Source organism: Schistosoma haematobium, chromosome ZW (genome assembly GCF_000699445.3).
Source record: "Schistosoma haematobium chromosome ZW, whole genome shotgun sequence".
NCBI lineage: Eukaryota > Metazoa > Platyhelminthes > Trematoda > Strigeidida > Schistosomatidae > Schistosoma > Schistosoma haematobium.
The window spans coordinates 5,069,439-5,085,672 of NC_067195.1; the positions used below are offsets into that span (position 1 = coordinate 5,069,439).

At 32.1% G+C, this 16,234-nt stretch overlaps 1 protein-coding gene across 2 annotated transcripts in view; it reads left to right on the top strand.

Moving 5' to 3' along the window:
* Positions 1 to 15,780, top strand: part of PKA-C1_1 (cAMP-dependent protein kinase catalytic subunit 1) — a 72,994-nt gene extending 57,214 nt beyond the window's left edge. For both annotated transcript variants that reach the window (XM_035732225.2, XM_051210245.1), the window contains exons 9-11: positions 3,692 to 3,814; positions 7,980 to 8,144; positions 13,099 to 15,780. In XM_035732225.2, the coding sequence (XP_035588360.1) occupies positions 3,692 to 3,814; positions 7,980 to 8,144; positions 13,099 to 13,224 (414 nt within the window). In that variant the 3' untranslated portion in view covers positions 13,225 to 15,780. The remainder of the gene's footprint in view (positions 1 to 3,691; positions 3,815 to 7,979; positions 8,145 to 13,098) is intronic.
* Positions 15,781 to 16,234: the final 454 nt, after the last annotated feature.

Consider the following 16,234-nt stretch of genomic DNA (forward strand, 5'->3'; position numbering starts at 1 on the left):
ACGCCTGTATAGCCTCTGCCAGGGAAGTCCTACTCACTACCTCCTCGTGGCGGGGTTGTTGTTTACGAAATTGAGAGGACATAAAGTGAATATCCGGCGCTTTAACCGGGTTGGTGGACATGGAGAGTCCACCTAGGGGAGTTGGAAAACCCTGACTCCAAATCAATGTTGCAAATGGGCTCCAGTACCCTGAGGGAACAAATGGTGTATGAACCAATTATTGGTCACCGTCTACCATGGGATTACATCTCCTTACAATACTCCACTGCCTTGTGGATTAGACCTTCAGGTCGAACGCCTCGGGTGTGGCCTCCTAAGAAAACCATCTGCTTCGGTTTGGGCACCCGGTCAGTATCACAGTCCTCACACATATCAAATGAAATCTGTGTGGCGCATTTGTATTTGATGCCTCCTTGTACCAATATCTATGTGTTAAAATAAAATAAATATCAATGTAACATTTTCTTGTCAAACTATAAAATTTTTGAATTCAAGTTTTAATCATTTAGTGCAACCTGATATCTGATAGAATTAATGTGAAGGATATGTTTGATAATTGTGATCCATTTCAATGGCTATTGTTAAAAATGTGAAAGCACTATTTAGTCGACTGAGTGATGATATTCAATTTACGGTTGTGGAAACTGTTGAATTTCATGAATCGATCAATGTTAGACTACTATTGAAAATCTGGAAGTGTTAGATGACCATGTGGTAATAGCATAAGACTGTTTAGCAGTGCACATCCATGATCTTGCGCGTGGAATTCGAATCTAGGAATTTTTGTCTCACGTGCGATTGCTTCACCTCAAGACCACTGAACCGACTTCCAACGATGTTAGTCTAACTTCAACTAATCCACTATGCTGAGGTGTACCATACTCAGATTAAACGGCCGTCCAGTGTTTCCGATTTTTCAATGGTAGTCAAACACTAATTGGTTCATGATTTCAATTAATGATAATATAGGATAGTAAAATTATCATACGGTACATACATTCAATTCTTTTTCGGATAACAATTACAAGAACTAGGCTAGTCTGATTACTAATGGATTTTCTAATGTTCATACTTGCAAGGAGTTTAAAAAGGCTTATTGTGATAATTTATATTGTTATTGCTTATAATACAACATTCAAGAAATGAGAAAAAAAGTCAATAGTTTTTTTTAGTCTACTATTAGTATTAATATTTAACTTTCAATGTTTCATTTGTTTTTCTAATCTCTTTTTAACTAACAGGATATTTATCTGTCTGCCTTTCTAATTCTATTATATATATCCCCTTCTCTGTTATCAATTACTTGGCTATTTATTCTAACCTGATTGACCTATATGTCTACGTTGTGACTATTTTCTTTTTTCTATTTTTTTCTCTCCTAAATTCTATCGATTTTAAGGATAGTGAAATCCATTCATATTCATATTATTATCACCGCTATTATTATTATTATTATTATTACTATGAATGATTATACTACTAATAGTAATCATGTTAAACGAACTGATCAGTTCATGCTTGTTATAAATAATAAAATGATATTACATTTAACTAGGGAACTATAATATTTCACTTATTAATAAGTTGGTTTTAAGGACTTTCAATTTTATTTTATATACATAATCTTATAATAATATTATTATTAATATTAATTAGATTCAGTCATTGTCTAACCTTATTATATAAATTTACTAAATAATCCTTAATACATATATATAATGAACTATTGAATATTTAAGGTCATGTAGAAAATTTTCAGCTTGTTATTTATCTAGATTCATTCAATGTTTGTTTCGTTTTGTTTTTGCTAGATTTTAGATAATAAATAATTGATGAGTACAAAAAAGAGACTAATCTTTGCTTTTTTTAGAATTTATGTTACTAATTTGATTGTATCATTGATTTAAGTAATAATTTAACAGAATGGGTTTTGTGGAGAGTTTTAGAAATTTCATAGGTTGAAATCATAAGTCAGTTAAAGCTAGACCACCATTGAAAACCTGGAAGCACTGGACGGCCGTATCGTCCTAGTATGGGACTCCTCAGCAGTGCGCGTCCACGATCCCGCACCACGCGGGGCTCGAACCCAGGACCTACTGGCTTCGCGCGCGAGCACTTAACCGTTAGACCACTGAGCTGGCATCCATCGGTGTTAATGTCTAACTTCAAACAATCCACGAAGTTGCGCCACCGTACACCATTGTCTTCATGGATGCGCACTGCTGAGGAGTCCCATACCAGGACGATACGGCCGTCCAGTGCTTCCAGGTTTTCAATGGTGGTCTAGCTTTAACTGACTTATGATTTCAACCTGTGAAATTTCTAAAACTCTCCACAAAACCCATTCTGTTAAATTATTACTTAAATCAATGATACAATCAACTTAGTAACATAAACTAACAATAATCACCTATTCTAATATTATATTACATTGATATTAAGTTATATGAATAGTTGTTTCGGTAGTTTTTTTTTATTTTTTTCAATAATCCTTACATTTTAATAGTTGAATTTATGAATTAGATTATCATTAAGAACCTGATAACATTGAATGATTGTTACGTTTTAGTATAAGACTACTTAGTAATCCATATATCTATGATCTTGCACACGGAACTCGAAACCATGGAAATGTATATTTTATAAACAATTGGAAATACGAACGAATAAGCATACAATTCATCTGTGTATATACAGTACAAAAATATCATAGAAAAACACAAAACAAATCAATGACATTTAAAGTTGTTCCAAGTGGGAAAATGAGAAAGTCAAATTGTTAAAATGTACATTGTGTAAGATTTTGCGGCGAGACTATAATTTTTATAGACGACCTTTGAACGAATCTTATGTGAGCTTGAGAAATATTAATCAATCAGAAAACAATCAGTATAGAGTAAAAATATATTATACAAAATCAGAGATATAAAGTGTTTACACTTCTTCTACATGATTTAAAAACTTGTCAATGTTAGAAAGAGGTTCAGAGGTTCTAAAATCGTATTACATTCAGTAGAGGAGATTTTCTGTATGACTCCATAATAATTGGCCTCTTGAGTCATGATAAGGTCGCACAAACTCTTTGAGCCTCGACCACATAGCTTGGATATTGTTTGTGTGCACTCAGGTTGTTGGGTCCACAAGATGTCGCTTGTGGATAACGACACGATGCACATAACCAAGTCTATGTAGTCATCTGTATACTCTCCAATCATCCGTATATATTGTAGTACCTAGCTGTGGCCAGTGTTACTGTCACTTTTATTATCCAAGTGGCAACAATTATCAATCTGGATCGAGCAAAAAATCCTATTCTAGCAGACTTCTTCCTGCAATACATATTACATTGAAAGACAACATTACGGTAGTCTACACAAGGTTCACAAATTATTTAATTATCACGATCACAAATAAAAGAACTTCTTAATAGTCCCATTTGTTGTAGTCGCTTAATTATCTAAAATCCGCTGTGAATTGATCGTATGTGAGCATCAGGTACTGAAATTGGCTTCATGAACTTGATATCCCTCATACGCTTTTGATTCGCTCGTCCATAAATTATAGTCTCACCGACGTTGCCATAAATTTTTATTGTAACAAAAAAATATACTTGAATGATATTTAAAATTTGTTCTTACTATTCATTACTACTTTTTTTTCTTTTAATACATAATATTATATTGTTATGTAGGGTTACAATAAAGCTGTTGATTGGTGGGCACTTGGTGTATTAGTTTATGAAATGGCAGCTGGTTATCCACCATTTTTTGCTGATCAACCAATACAAATTTATGAACGTATTGTATCGGGAAAAGTAGGTGATATTGTTACTTGACATTTTTAACAAAAAAAAATAAATAATTTATAATTAATGTATTTTATATTTTATTTACCTATCTAGCTGTGTTATGAATTTTCTTGTTAGTGTTATTAGTATTTCATTGTTTAAATATGGTTTGATATCACTGATTAGATCCAGATCAACTACAGAAATGAATTCGATTAGAACAAAAAAATAGTTGAATTTCTTGGTTGGTGAAACTTTATAAATGGATGTTATTTCAGCGTAATCAAAGTTCTCTGGTATTGAATAAAGAGGGGATTGTATCATTTAGCTGTATCTCCCTCTCATTCAATGTTTAAGAATAAAACTTTATTCGAAACTGTGAAAATACTTTCATCTTGACGTTTTGTTTTTAAATTATTATTAATATTATTATTAAAGTTTTCATGAGATTATATTCAACTTATCATCAAGTATATCTTCAATTTTATATTCATCTAGCTCTTGAGGGTAGAAAATAGATTAAGGTTCTCTTACTACACAGCTGCACCCAATCATGCATGTTCTTATGCTTCTCGTACCAGATTAGCTTTCTGTATATCGATTGTTGTAGTGATCCATCTGGTCTTCGTTTTAGTAGAACATCAACATTCAACTTTGATTCTATTATGGACTTGTATCATTTTATTAGGGTCATTGTCTTCATCATAGATGATAAAATTATCATCCATTCATTTTCATTGACTTTCATATCCGATACGTGAATCAGTTTAAATATCTTTGATCATTTTGTAACACTCTGATATTTTAATAAATAGACTACAACATGTAAAAACATTACATATAAATAAGATTATACAGCTTCATATAATCACTGAAATGTTTTGTACGAGGTAAAGATGGTGGCGAATAACATTCATAAATTTCTACCCTGTTAAGTTTCTTCAGAACTGACTTATGTAATTAGTTCTATCTAACTTTATTACTATGTGATCCAGACCGATTCTGTAGTCACTGTCTTATTAATACCCAACTTTTTTGTTGCAGTCTGATTGGTTAAGCTTCGTCGGTAATGCCTTATTTTTTTTATTGGATTGTTCTAGTCGTAGGTTTAAAAAAGGTTGTTTCAATCGGCTCGTCTATTTGAAAAAATCAATTTTCAAAGTAATTAACTTTAATTAATAATGAATTAATACAATTCATCGTATTTAACCTTTATATTAATGGGCAAACTGTTCAATAATTGATATATTAATTATTAACGATGTATAAGACTTAAAACAAGTTAATGATGAACTCTTGTTCAAACATGTTCAACAGTTCGTTCTGTGTATAACGAGAATTAAAGTTATTTAATGTATAATGACAACAATATTCGAAATTTAAAATGTGTATACTAGTATATTACTAGAATTAAGAGTTTATGGAATCAATTGAATACGAATATAACAATTGTTTTGCTTTTTACCAAACTAATCATATATAAACCCATGCAGTGATTTAGTTAATAGCAGGATAATGTGTTGTAATGTCATTTAATATGAATTGGAGATATAAACATTGTTTACTAGTCCAAAGAGTTCAATTGATCTGATCCATCATGTTTCATAGTTCTACTTTATCTACTCAAATGCAACATTTGAATGTGTTTACATAAATGGTTATTTCTATTATAATTTTTATAATCATTATCAACTAATATTGAAGGATAAGTTGTCATATGATTAAAGTATCTTAATCTTGAAAACTTTAACTTGGTATAATTTTATAAACTACTCACAAAGTGGTTTTAGAGATTTACAGACTTATTCATGAGTATTGTTAAACCGTAAATGAAATACTGATAATAACAGTAATTACTAGATTTAAATGAAGACAATTGCAAGAAATGATATCGAGTAATAAATACCTAGAATGAAGAAAATAGTAACTTTTATTCTCATCAATCTATGTAGACAGCGGACTAAGTTTTTCCATTTATATGTGTAGTTGATTTTAGATTATCCCGTTAAGAATAAATTCGAATATGACTTAAATGTCAATTAAGTCATCAGACGTTTAAATGAGATAAAAAAGGAGACATTTAAAACAGCTCATTTGTCAGCTATTGCACATATGAAATATGTATAATGCCAAAGTTGTGTAGTATAGGATCTCAATGATGAATACATTCTACATGCTAACGAATATGATGAAATTGGATAGTTCACTCTTCATAAACACAACTTTATCATGATCATAGTTACTAGTTTACCTGAAAAAAACTAATCAATTGCAAGTGGAAATTACCACTTTTTAAGAGAGTTATAAATGACATGTCCATTACCTATAGCATTCAAGCCAAGAACAACTAAATTAGTCATGCGAAATTGAAGGTCCTGTGTTTGAGAACTGCGCGTGTGTTTGTGGGTACGCACTACTGAGGAGTCCCACACCAGAGAAAAACGGCCGTCCAGTGCATCCAGGTTTTCATTGCTGGTCTAACATAAAAAGAACGTAGACCTTTCAGGAAAAAAGGTTTTTTCAGATAATTGCATTTTTTAAAACTGTACAATCGTAGTTACACGCAATTTTACCATATGTAATCTGTAGTAAAATATAATATTCACCTGTAAGGTGTTATTAATTTTATCACAGTTTTAACATACAATTCTCATTTCGTTACAACGCCGAATGGATCAAGTAGTTTAATCATATAATATTTGCGTACAATTACACGCACATATTACGTTAATGTTACTAGTTTCAATTTAATGGTAAAATACGATGTTGATGACTGATAAATTATGTCAAACAGGGAATCGATATCATTGTAATTGTCTCAGACGTAGAATAACTCATATTTACTGTCTGTTACAGATTAACTGTTTAACCTTAAATAGATCAATCTATCCAAAAAACTTACTGATTACAAATAGAACATCACGTTATATGAACGTCATTGAAGCAGAAATTCATATATATTTGGTCTGTTCTATGCTATATGTAACACGCAATTAGTATAAAAGTTATTTCATGGCTATTTCTATCAAGCAACCGGACTATTTTTAATACAACGAGTGAAAAAAACCCGGAGTATTAAATCAGTTTGTTGAGGAGGCCATAAAAAGGGCCATTTTGTGTTCTCATTGAATGCTCTTTGATATCTACACTGAAAAGCAATATTAAGTGTGGTATGCACTTACAGAACCCATTTTCACATGTTATAACCGTATCACTCCATACATAGGTTACCCTTAGCGGTCCTTGTAGATCTGACAAAATGACTGAATGATCTGTATCTCATAGATCTGACCCATTCCTCTAAACTGTATTCGACGCCTGGCGGTTGGAAAAAGTAACGCGCAGCACAAGTGTCCAAATTTTCATCGTCAGATCCTTCACAAGGCTTAGGGATTTCATAAATCATTTGCGTATCTACGTTTGCTTCAGCCCTACCTCCCTTGTCATCACTAGATATAGTAGCAACCAGATCTACATTTCTGAAAGCATCATTTCTGTTGTTGATTCCACCTCTTTCAGAGTTTCCCAATCAAGTGGGATTAGATTGATGTTCTCCGTGTTGTATCTGAGAATTTTACTTTATCCCTTGTGTATGTTGAGGCTAATTGATGCAGAAATTGCTGCTACACTAGTAGTCTTCATTTGTATTTGTTGATGTCTATAGGATAGAAGAATCAGATCATCTGCGAAGTCCAAATCTTCTAAATAATTCCGACCTATCCATTCTATTAACTTGTTTTTATTAATAGATACACATAACAATTGTATGATGCACTATTTGTTTTGTTTTTTTGTACAATAAACAGTAATATCACATACTACTAGTGCATTATATAAGTAGTTGAATACCACCTCCTATAATATCGTAATCATTTGATAAGTGTATTAAAATAAGTTGTTTACAGTTCTCTATTGTTTCTATTATCCAGCTATACATTATTACTATATACTATTGATGTAAAGATAATTTTGACTTCAATTAAGACTTGACTTTTATTTTCTTTGAAATTACTCTACCTAGTAAACTAATGATACATTTATATACATATATTTTTCTAAACTAAATAATTTCAAACGCTGTAATTACTTTCCTCATATTCTTGCTACTATTATAGACCTTACCAATTGCTTTATTGTAATGATAATAATAATAATAATAATAATAATAATAATATTTTATCCACCCAATCAGGTTCGTTTCCCGTCACACTTTAGTTCTGATTTAAAAGATTTACTAAGAAATCTTTTACAAGTTGATTTAACTAAGCGTTTTGGAAATTTAAAAAATGGTGTTAATGATATTAAAACACATAAATGGTTCGCAACAACTGATTGGTTCTCTATTTTTAAACGTGATGTAAGTTGTATCTTCTTTTTTTCAAAAAAATAGTTTTTATGTTAATTTTTTTAAAAAATTCTCTTATTGTAGATATTACTTTCAGCAGTTGAGGTCATGAGTCAATTGAAGCTAGACCACCGTGGAAAACCTGGTGGAAGTATATGCTCGCTAGTGACTGGCTTGAACATGTATATCCTGGAGTTCTAGTGAGAAGCAGTGACCAGTGGAATTAAACCGGGTCTGTTTTGCGATAGTAACTCACTGATGACAATGGTGGATGTGTCGATTAATTTTATGGATTAGTTGAAGTTAGACATTAACACCGTTGGATGCTGGTTGGTTCATTGGTGTAGTGGTTAAGCGCTCGCATGCGAGACTGATATGTCCTGGGTTGGCATCCCGCGAGGTGGGATCGTGGATGCACACTGCTGAGGAGTTCCACAATAGGACGAAACGGCCATTCAGTGCTTCCAGGTTTTCCATGGTGGTCTAGCTTCAATTGACTCATGATCTCAAATACTGTAAATATTACTGTTGAAATGAATTTGATGGTAGTCTCTATGGTTTCATTGAATGAACAATCAAAAATTTTCATCATATTAATTTTATAAAATACGATGATATTGATAATTTTATTGAGTAAATATATAATAAGGGAAATAAAAAATCCATGTTGGGTAGAGAAAGTTATCCACATCAGACAATTAATAGATGGTTGCGCAAGATCTTGAATCGATTGAAGTTAAACAATAACACTATCAGATGCCGGTCCAATGATCTACAGGTTAAACGTCCATGCGTAAGACCAAAATTCCTTGGTTTGAGAGTCTCATGTGGAATCGTGAATGCGCACTACTGAGGAGTCCTATGCTGGGACGAAACTTTCATCTAGTACTTCCGGGTGGTCTAGATTAGGTTGACTCATGAAATCAATTATTAAAACAAAAAGAAATATCACTGTAATTTCAAAAAATATTTCCACTAACATATCTCATTAATATTTTATTTCAAGATAGTATTCTTGAATTCATGGTGAAGAGTTATTACTGATAAAATGTTAAACATGTTGAGAATGGAACAGTTATCATCACGCTATATCTTTAATCGATTGAAGTTGAGGTTGTACGATTGGACGTCATAAATGTTAAAAGTCTTCCTCTTAAAATTATCGGTCTTGTGTTCAATCTTTGTCACAATTGTAAGTATTCACTGATAAGAGGGATCTCATGCTAGGTTGCAACAGTTGTTCATTGCCATCTGGTTTTCAACGGTATACCAACTAAGATCAGTTTGAGAAAAATATAACTTATTATAATACAGTAAAACGTCTTAGAGATTAACTAAATAATGAACCGTAAGGGGAAAGTTCTAAAATATGTAAATAAAGTTTCACTTTTTTTCATCGATCATATCGAATGCCTTACTAACATCATTGTTATTTTGTCTTTTAGAAACAGTGAACTGATAATTCATATATTTACACAGGTTGAAATCATGAGTCGATTAGAGCTAGACCACCATGGAAAACCTGGAAGCACTGAACGGCCGTTTTGTCCTACTACGGGACTCCTCAGCAGTGCGCACCCACGGCCCCGCACCTCGCGGGGCTCGGACCCAGGACCTACTGGCTTCGCGCGCGAGTACTTAACCACTATACCACTGAGCCGGCATCCAACGGTGTTAATGTCTAACTCCAACCAATCCACGAAGTTGCGCCACCGTACACCATTGTCTTCAGTGAGTTGTTATCTCACAACTGACCTGGTTGAACTCCACTGGTAACGGCTTCTCACTAGAACTCCAGGAGTTTTTCCTGAAGTCAGTCACTAGTGAGCAGTTGGTTACTATCAGAATGAGTTTTGTGGAGAGTTTTAGAAATTTCACAGGTTGAAATCATGAGTCGATTGAAGCTAGACCACCATGGAAAACCTGGAAGCACTGGACGGCCGTTTCGTCCTAGTATGGGACCCCTCAGCAATGCGCATCCATTTACTTTAAGCCTTATCGTCACATGATAGGGGTGACCGATTTATTGTTTAATCCCAAATTACAGAGTGCTTTGTTAAAATGTAGAAATCATACACTAACTACATCATTTCCACATCTATTTTGAATAGTTTTTTGAAAGCTTCATTGTTCCTTCATTCTCTTAGTATTTTGAATGCTTCCAGTTTCCTTTTCTCTTCTTTTTACTTCAGTCTTCTCAAACTTCTGCACGCAAGCATTCCATTTCCGATTAGTGCTACGTGCTACATATATCTGTCAACATAAGTTACATAAACTACAATACAATAGGTTGGAAGGAATTTGACATATCTCACTATTAATCAGTTTCAACCAAAGTCATCAAAGCAAAATACATATAGAATAAATAAAAGCTTCATGATTTTTATATGAAACAAATACTAATACAAAGTTATCTAAAGTAATGAAGAAAACTTCATAAATAAACTATTCAATTTAAAGTCAGTCAGCTGCAACGTAGGATCATGCACTTGTATGCATCAGTCCAAGTTGCCATACGTCATTAGCACAACAAGATCACCAAATTCATTGAAGTAGTTAATTCAATGGTGGTAATATATAAAAGAAAGACTGCGTACAGGAAGAAGGAATTAATTAGTAGAAAGAAAGATATGAAGCAATTTTACTCTTATAGTTTAAGGGGAGACAGAGAGTATACACACCGACGCCATTGTTATCGATTCTCAGACATGTCACACAGAGTCTCCAACCATTGGTTACGGTAGTCACGTGGACCCCAACCAAGTTGTCTGCATCTACCAGCATAACTCAGACTAGAAGTTAGTGACTTTAAGGACTGATGCTACGTTTTGGTTTGGCTGCCCCTAACTTTCTTCCAACCATCCCCAACACTAGTCGGCATTACGCGTCTTGGTAATCGGTGTTCAAGCATCCGTAATACGTGGCCCAACCATCTCAGTCGATGAAGATTTACAACCTCGTCAACTGATTTACTATCATACCATCATTTTTAAATTCAATTTAAAAATAAGTAATACATGAGATAAAGTAAAATCCTTAAAAATAATAAAATGATAATTATTACTATTGTTATCAATAGCTTTGTTCATTATTATATTTTTGATACAATATAGAATTCTCAGCACAAAGTATCTCAACAAGTTTCCCATTTCTTATTTCTTGATCGATCGTGATGATAAATATTGAGTGATCACCAGTTAGATGTTAGGAGATCAGAAATTGAGATCTGAATCATGTTCATTCAATTCAATGCATATTGTCAGCCATCACGATGTCTCTGATTATAGTTTTTTGTAATTTGTATTAGTAGTGGAATCCAGGATATGCATTTCATCTTAATTGTGACTTGTCGGCTTAGTATACGTGAATCGTAGTGTTGTGAGTAATTGGTAGTATCATGGCAGTCCGTTCAGGTATGCACAAATACTCAAAGGGACTGGTCATTTGTAGTCATTCCGAATAGAAATCCCGTATTACTAACATTTGTGCTTGTTGGTATAGATAAACAGGGCTTAATTGTTATGTTAAGGGAACAGAGGATCTCCCGATCGGATTCTAGCATACTAATGCTTGGTGCTGGAATCAAAAACGTTAAGAATAAAGTAGTTGAGCCACTACTGATTTTTTAGGTTTGCGATTTTCACAACAAATGATCCATGATTGGTTACTAACGTCATGTAGTCTTTTTCATAGTGTAGATTGACCTATGAAATAACGGAATTCTGTATATTGCATAACATGACTAGTGCTTTACATTAAAGCAGGTTGATTAATTATCATTGAATTATACACTGATGATTGGTGATGTTGGGTCCCATAATTGCTCAGAATCAGTTTCGGTAGCGTATATATATATATATATATATATATATATATATATATATATATATATATACTTATTCTGATCCTATTCGATGCTCACTTCCATTGTTTTTCCATACTCTACCTTATTTTCCAATGTCCAATCTTTCTCATTGTCATGGATATTACGACTTCAACCTCAACTCACTCGTTACACATATTTTCAATTTTATAAAACAACATGCTGTTAACAGTTATCATCAGTTTTAATCAATCATACATATACAAAACTACTCATACCTAAATTACATACCCCTCAGTCTTTTGAAATAGGCATGGAAACTAATCGCTATTTCGGTGAACTAACTGTTATTGATAATAACTTTTTTCGTTCACTTATGATCCGTTTATTTGAATGCCGACTCAGTGGTCTAGAGTTTGCTCACGAGACCGAAGGTCCTGGATTCAAGACATGTGTGCGGGGTCGTGGATGCGCACTGCTGAGGAGTCTCATACTAGGACGAAACGTTCGTCCAGTACTTCCAGGTTTCCAATGATGGTCTAGCTTAGATCGACTCATGAATTCAACTGTTAAAATACTTTATTTGACTTGTCAATTAAGAACATAACAGTTCAAGGAATTCATTGAATATGTTGAATGTATTGGTCTGTGTCTGTTAGACAGTTAACAATGAATTTGATCTACAAACTTAATCATTTATAAAAGTTAACATTTTCTCTATTGTTAGTGCTTAAAACTATAATTGATCCTACTATTTGAGTTATATGTAGCACCCTGCATGAATAACTTGAAGGGTTTTTTCTTTAATCATCAACAACAGAAGAAGAAAAATACAAACTGTAAAAGGAAGAAAATTGAATTTCATATTTGTTTCATAGGCTAATGACCGTTTGAACTAAATAGTTTGTTGGATAGCACCATGTACGTTTGAATTGTAAAGTATTGGGATTGATTTTCAATTGAAACATTAATACTTGGATACAGTTACCTTCAGTTAAAGAGTCCTATATAGTACAAATTATGTATTCTGTATTATTCACTTTTAGTTATGAATCTACTTTAACCAGTTGTCTTTTTACTGATTGAAAATTCATTTTTACATAAATTTCTTCGTATAATTAAATCTTTTATTGATTATTTTAGATTGAAGCACCATTTACACCAAAATGTTCTGGTGCTGGAGATGCAAGTAATTTTGATGATTATGAAGAAGAACCATTACGTATTGCTACAACAGAGAAGTGTGCAAAAGAATTTGGTGAATTTTAAATATTAATGACGAAAATATTAATAATAATAAATGATTAATTAAATTAACAATTGAACATTTGATACTGACTGTAAACAAACACAACCATTATCAGTTGTTACTATTACTACTACTACTACTACTACTACTACTAATAATAATAATAATAATAATAATGATAGTGGTTCTATTATCATTATTGCTTTCCAAGTGCTTATTATTTCCAACTTGTTCTCACCAATGATTTTTATTGTCACCTGTTTTCTTCTGATTTGTTTTTATCGGCCTGTTCTTTTTTTGCATTGACTTTCATTTATCGCAGTGAATTTTGCTGTCTTTCTTCATCTTTCTCTTTGTGTTATGCATAAAGAGTTGCCTATCGTTGCCATTATTGCTCCATCGGTCTCTTTCTTCATTCATCTGTTATTATTATTATTATATGAGAAAAGTGTTTATTATTACAGTATACGAATTCACACGATATATATATATATATATATATATATATATCCTTGAAAAAAAAAATAAAAAAACTCTGATCTCAATGAACAGTTATAAAATATCCTTTTCTTGTGTGTATGTATGTTTGTGTGCATGAGTTGTGGTTATTCATTTCCTTTTTTTCTTGTTTTAATTCATACTATGATTGTAAACTATAAAACTATTCTATAAAGTACAATTCCTTCGATGAATGTGAAGATTTTTTTCGGCATAAACTTTGTAATTATTCACTTAGAACATAGCAATATTACTAATAAACATTGAAAATAATAATTTTAATGTACATTAAAAACTATATCGTAAATATTTTTTTTTGTTTCGGCATCTATCTAGAAAATTCACTTTCAACACTTCAATAGTTTAAGTAAAAAAAATTTTGTAATCATTTATGCTTGTAATTGTTATTTTTTCCAATGGCTACTATTATTACTAGCATATACTACTAGTACCATTATCAATACTAATACTAAAATGTTTCTATGATAACTGAATTACATTGATAATATCTCTTCATATTTTGTATGATTTGTTTTATGGTTTAAATAGGTTAAATCAAATGTTCCGTTTCTATTGATGAACTATTACTTATAGTTTATTTTCCCCCTTTTTTTTAAAAAAAAATCCATCACTATACTTCATGCTCACGTTTATATCTTGATTATCTTAAAAGAAAAGAATATTGGCATTCCATTATTATTAATGAGTTGAAACATTCTGGAAGCGTTTGATTTGTGAGCACAATAGAAATATTGTTCATCTTATTATCTATTCCTTTAACCATTCTGTTATGCATCATACTTTCTTTTTTCTCTCCCTCTTTTATGTTACTCATTATTTTAAACACTTTGAAAATGTGCATGTTTAAAAGGAATATTGTTAATTTCATGTGAAAACAATATACATTCAAACTATACACGTCAAAAATATATACAAGTTAATGATGAAATTACTCCCTTACTGATGACGATTTTTTTTCCTTCACAAAAAAAATTATGTTTTTGTTTTCTCAATCTATTTCATAATGTATGTTGTCTTGCTTAACACAAACTAATCCTTTGTTTGCTTGTTCGTTTTTTCTTCTCTCTCATCAATGTATTTGCTGTCTTTTATTTCGTTCAATAAAACAACAACAGCAGAACAAGTTTTATTCCCCTTTATAAAATCAAATATTCCCACTCTGCTTTTTTATTTCGAATTATCCACTACATCATTTTATTTCAATTTGTAAATATACGTGTGCATGTGTGCGTGTGCGTGCCCGTGTTTACTGTTACTTTTTGACAATTGAATAGTAAAAAAACACAATAATAATTCAAGTTGTTTTCCTTATGATGTTTGTTCGATAGTGTGATTATTTTGTTTGTTTGTTTTGTTTTGTTGTTGTTGTTTTTTTCTCAACCTAAACAAAATATTTATATTAGGTCATTATATAACAAACAATTCATGAAAATTGATTATGGTTAAGTTCATCCATAGTGATGTTGTGTGATCTAATTTATCTAAATGATTGTCATTCTTTTTAATAGACTATTTATCGATGAATGAGTACTGTTAGTGTTCTTTGATTACATTCATATATATATCTACACTGTCATATTAGCGCATATATATATACACACACACCCAATAACATTTTTAATTGATTGTCACCCCTATTTGTTTTCTTCTTTTTCATATTATCTATGTTGTTTACTTGTTTGTCTAACAATTATAATATAACTGTAATAATAGTGAATAAATCCTTATAGAGATAATAATAATAATAATGCCCTATTTTCAGTCGGAACATATTTCTATTGTTATTCACATCTCTGCTTAATCATAGTTTTTTTCCAATTCACCTATTGATACTACTTACTACTTAATTGTTTTTTTTAAAAAAAAAACAATTTGTGTATGTTTACATATGAGTGAAGAAAAATAAAAGGGATATGCCCATGTGTATGTACGCATACACTTGCATACGTATATATGTATTTCTCATCATTGTTGGAAAAAATATATAATAATATGTGAATAGGTTTGTTATATCTTTTCAATGAATTATTGAATAAATAAATAATTTATTCTAACTATTTTCTATTCTAACATATTTGGTGAATGAAATGAAACTAAAGTGTAAACAGCCCCTTAATTGCCCTGGTAGGACTGAGGGTGGGATGAGTCAGCTCTCCCACTTGAGATGCACGTATACAGCCACTGCCAAAGAAGTCCTACTCACTACCTTCTTGTGGTGGGGGTGTTATCTACGGACTTCAGAGTACTAAAAGCGAATGTCTGGCACTTTAACCGAGTTGGTGGATCCACCTAGCGGAGTTGAAAAATCCTGATTCCAAACCAATGGTGCACATGGGCTCCAGGATCCTAAAGGAACAAATAGTGTATGAACCTATTGTTGGTCACCGGCTACCATGGGACTGCATCTCCTAACATTGTTCCACTGCCTTGTGGTTTATACCTTTAGGTCAAAGGCGCGGGCTCGTGGCCCCCTAAGAAAACCACCTGTTTCGGTTTGGGCACAGAGATGGT